The 5000-nt window shown below is 48.5% G+C and overlaps 1 protein-coding gene across 1 annotated transcript in view; it reads right to left on the reverse strand.

Moving 5' to 3' along the window:
- The window catches only part of pappaa (pregnancy-associated plasma protein A, pappalysin 1a), a 105833-nt gene that overhangs the window by 24144 nt on the left and 76689 nt on the right, over positions 1-5000 (reverse strand). The window contains exons 15-17 of the mRNA XM_012814313.3: positions 1143-1326; positions 730-931; positions 369-564 (exon numbers count right to left, since the gene is read on the reverse strand). Coding sequence (XP_012669767.1) covers positions 369-564; positions 730-931; positions 1143-1326 — 582 coding nt within the window. The remainder of the gene's footprint in view (positions 1-368; positions 565-729; positions 932-1142; positions 1327-5000) is intronic.

A 5000-nucleotide genomic window follows, 5' to 3' on the forward strand; every position in this document is an offset into this window, starting at 1 on the left:
ATTTACAGACATTGAAATTTAGATGCCAGGGTTGTGGACAGCTACTTCCCAATAGAAAGTACCCTATAAATGATGATTTTGTATATATTTAGCTTATCCCTATCTCATTTAATGTCTTGGGTTTAAATAGACCATACCATATTCTTAGTAAATATCTATGTCTGAATACTTAATTGTTTTGTAAATAGTTTTTCTTGTAGTGGGACCACACTTTGCACCAATTCGGTAGAATGGCCCATACACACAGGCACACAGTTGGACATTCAAGAGCTAACACACACACACACACACACACACACACACACACACACACACACACACACACACACACACATATATGAGGGCAAAAAAAGAGAAGAGAGACAGACCTGCTTGCATGGAGGTTGTTGCCTCACCGTGTGGTTGCCCCCATTGCAGTTGATCCAGCAGGTGCTGTCGAACCTGAAGCCATCAGTGCACTGGTACATGCCATGGAAGACAGGGGCCGGGGGGTCACAGGTCACTGGCTCACAACCCCCCTCCAGCCAAGTACCATCCTCCGTGCACTGTCGCTTGAAGGCACGCCTGCAGACACACACACACACACACACACACACACACACACACAAAGCTGATCAAACTGACCAAACTCCTGCCAGACTTGACAAACCCTACCCAGCCTCTCTGCAAAATTTGTGTGTGAGTCTGTGTGAATGTGTATGTATGAGTGTGTGTGTGTGTGTGTCTCACCTCTTGGGCCTGTGGGTGACGTGGTAGCCAGGCTTGCACTTGTACTTGCAGAGGGAGCCCACTTTGAGACCCGTGTCGTTGCACCGTTTGGTCTGCAGCACGGCGTTGGGCACGGCAGGAGGAGCAGGGCAGCGCAGCTCACACAGGGCTTCTGGGAAGGACCAGAGCCCGTCCTCCATGCACGTCAGCGTGTTATTGGTGCCTGGAAGATGATTGACAAGCACAGAGGCGATTACAGAGGAAACACAGTGGCTCCACCGAACGGCCATCATGGATTCCAAACTCGCAATAGAAGACAGGGCTGTAAACGGACTTCCTTCCTATTGTGTTTTTGACCTCTTCGTTCTAGTGAAGGCATCACATTGTGCCTTGTGTGTTAGTGTGAATGCGATGCAGTGTGTGTTGTCACTCACCCACTAGCTGGGCGGGCTCCTTGCACTGGAAGGTGGTCTTCTTGCCGTAGGTGGTGCCGTCGGGGAAGTTGAAGATGGCCGGGTGGACGTGGTACTTGTCTGGCAGGCCACAGTCCACCGGCTCACACGACACCTGCTTGTTCCACTTCCCATCGGCGCACGTTATAGTCACCGTAGGACCCGCCTGCACGGACAGCCAGACAAAGACCAAAAAGTTACGGTGAATGTAGGACCTGCCTGTGTTCAAACACGCAAAAACAAAGACTAGATGATCAGAGAGTACATTCAGTTCTGTTCTATTTCAATCACCACAGGCCTGTACACGAGGAAAGAACCTGAAGGTGCTGAATGTGAGTAATTTGATGAGAGTCATTCAGATACGGTGAAGAGTTCCATTAAATTTGATTAGTTTGTATCAAATTAAAATGAATGGATTGGAATCAAATTGAAAATAAACTGATACTGGATTGCCGTGAAGTGAACTGAATAGGATAGGACTGAATTGAGGTGAATTAAATTGTTCTCACAGTAATGTATGTAGATCCCAAACAAATTCCCACCATCTTTGGGTTTCCCCTTGATTTTGGTAAAAACAACCAACCAAGTCAAAACAAGACATGCCACCGAGTATGACTCATTTGTTCCTGAATTACTACATAAGTGCATAGTTATCATTGCATGTGTGATATGTATTGTGACAGAGCTCTCTTAAGAGTTAAATAAGCCCCGGAAGAATGCAGCCTCTCTGTAGCGGGGGCAGAGATAACCCCTAACGGCCAGAGACTCTCGACTGCGCCAACCCTCAGATGCCATTACTTGTTTTGATCTAAACAGAACAGTACGCGGTTAGCATACCAGCCTGAAAGAATGTTGGCAGCTCCACACTGGCCAAATGGCTACATGCAAGCAAAAGCTCTCTCTCTCTCTCTCCCTCTTTTTGTCTCCACTGCTCAAAGGAGTAGCACCAGGAGTAAGTGCTGCATTCTTCTGAGCCAATACCATTGAGGTAGGTCCAGGTCTGCCAGGCATCTGTGTGCGTGTGTTTATGAGTGTGTGTGTGTGTGTGTGTTTATGAGAGTGTGTGTGTCTGTGTGTGTGTGTGTGTGTGTGTGTGTGTGTGTGTGTGTGTGCGCGTGTGCGAGTGTGTGTGTGCGTGTGTTTGTGTGTTTGTGTGTTTGTGTGTCTGTGTGCGTGTGTGTATGCATAAGCACCACCGGTGAGCATCGGCCCACCCTTTACCTCAGGTAACCCCGGCAGACAGCGCTGAGACCCTTTTTTTCTGCGCTGGCCTTTTCCCAGCAGCCACACGGCAGAGCAGAGGAGCGGAGCAGCCAGCAGGGTCGAGGGGGGCAACCCAACCACAATGGCCTCCCACACCCTGACCACCAGACCACTAAGTGGGCATGAGGAACCATTAGAGCCAGGCCAGCGACATGAAGAGGAATGAGGGACTATCAGTTACATAGCCGACGCTCAGGGTTTTGGGGGGGGGGGGGGGGGTGCAGGGGCAAGCTGGGGCAGTGTAGGGGTGTAGGAGTGTGTGTGTGTGTGGGGGGGGAGTATTTGGGGGGCGGCACAGGAGTTGAACAATAGGACTAAGGGGGGAAGTATGCCCAGTAATTAAAGCTGCTTCAGCATATTCTTCCTCTGCCCGTGTGTGCTGTGTGTGCTGTGTGTGTGTGCGTGTGCGTGTGTGTGTGTGTGCGTGTGTGTGTGTGTATGTGTGTGTGCTTCCTCTACCCGCCTGTGTGCTGGAGAATTGGCTGACACACACTTCAGTAGCTGGCGCTGGCCGGATCATTTACATGGTGATTTTTTATTTTTTTTTACAGACATCATCATTACAGGACAAAAGACTATTGGTGCACTGCGCAGAAACTGTGTGCTTTGTCCTACACGACAATAATCACTCTCCTTCCAAAAGACATTACTGCAATGTGATCTGCACTCACTGTATATTTGTGAAATTTCCACACAGGACTGCGACTTGGCCCTGTAGTCGGCTTGTAGTGGGCAAGCGAAAGTGATTATTAGCTGAAATTTTGACATTGTTTCCTAAATTGCTGGTTGGCCGCTCTTGTTTTGAGCGCTCGGGGTCGATTTGACAGTCCGTTGAGCAAGAGGAGCCAAACCCAAGGCACACATTGGCATTCGACTGTCTTCCATTAAAAACACGCATATTTGCTCACATGCTTCCCATTCAGATCTAATGAGAACAGCATGCTGAGATGCACATGTTGGACCTGCTTCACTGTCTGTGCAGACAAACAACACCACCCCTGCCTGGACACTTCATCCGCGCAGACATCCCCACAGAGACAGCTCTGACGAGACTATAGCAGTGGGTATGCTGTGTCTTAGGTAGCCTTTAGCTGCTGTGTGCTTTATACTGAGTTAGTGCATCGGTACTCCACTCGTTATACAACAAATGTTATCTGAAGATATACTCACACACATATAAATGGACAAACGCGTGCACACACACACACACACACACACACACACACACACACACACACACATATGCGCATGCACACACATATATATAAATGGACTCACGCACACGCACGCACACACACACACACATACACACACACACACACATAGGAAAAGACACACTCGCACACAAAAACACACATATAAATGGACACACACACACAGAGTCTTCTCTGTCTTTAATTTCGGTGCAGACACCGCACCGGTGCCTGTGCATCACATACAACACCCTGTGACTGCTGCTGAAAAGCGGCTCTGAAAAAGCCTTCATCAGCACCCCGACACGAAACCGTATTTCGGGGAGGCGCGGAGAGGACGAGCAGGGGAAAAGTAGGCTCCAGACGCACACGGGCCGCCGCGTTTCAGAGCTTTCGTTTCAAGACCGGCCAAGGCCTAAGACGTCCAAGCTGTGTCACGCCAGGCAGGTTATAGACGCGCCCCGCCATATTTTTTCTCTCAGCTTGTACCCATTATCTCCATACCACAACAATATCTAGTTACGCCACCATAAATCACTAATCTTTAACATTCACACATAGATTGTGTAATATGACCATTTTGGCTTGGTGACTCGTGGAGATAGATGAGAGGTAATCGTATTATTCAGCGATGAAGAGTTGAGGAATGATGTTAAAAAGTGTTTAAAATGCTCATAGGAACCAGGCTGTGTGGGATGTTATGTTATACTACCATATGTTTTTCTGTATATGTGTTTGTGTGTGTGTGTGTGTGTGTGTGTGTGTGTGTGTGTGTGTGTGTGTGTGTGTGTGTGTGTGTGTGTGTGTGTGTGTGTGTGTGTGTGTCTGCACATGTGAGTGTATGTGTGTGACAGTGCTGTCTCTGGTTGCTTCATGGGAGATTCATAGTAAGCATGCATGTCGTTTCCCGTGTCCATTGAGTGCTGATGCAGCAGTATAACTCCTTCTCAAGTCATTCACTCACACACACACACACACACACAGACACAGACACAGACACAGACACAGACACAGACACAGACACAGACACACACACACACACACACACACACACACACACACACACACACACACACACACACACACACACACACACACACACACACACACACACACACACACACACACACACACACACACACACACAGGACCAGCCAGGTCAAGGACACCTTTGTGGCAGAGTTCTACCGTCCTGAACTGACCTAAACATCTATAAAACTAGAGGCTGTATCGCCTTACTCCCATCAAGTCCAACTATATTGTCTCAGGCACACACTACTCTTTCTCCACCTCCTTTGCTACCTTATTCTCTCCATAAAACACACGCACACACACACACACACACACACAAATACACACAAACACACACACATGCTCGCATGCG

This window comes from Clupea harengus, chromosome 12, assembly GCF_900700415.2.
Source record: "Clupea harengus chromosome 12, Ch_v2.0.2, whole genome shotgun sequence".
Classification (NCBI taxonomy): domain Eukaryota; kingdom Metazoa; phylum Chordata; class Actinopteri; order Clupeiformes; family Clupeidae; genus Clupea; species Clupea harengus.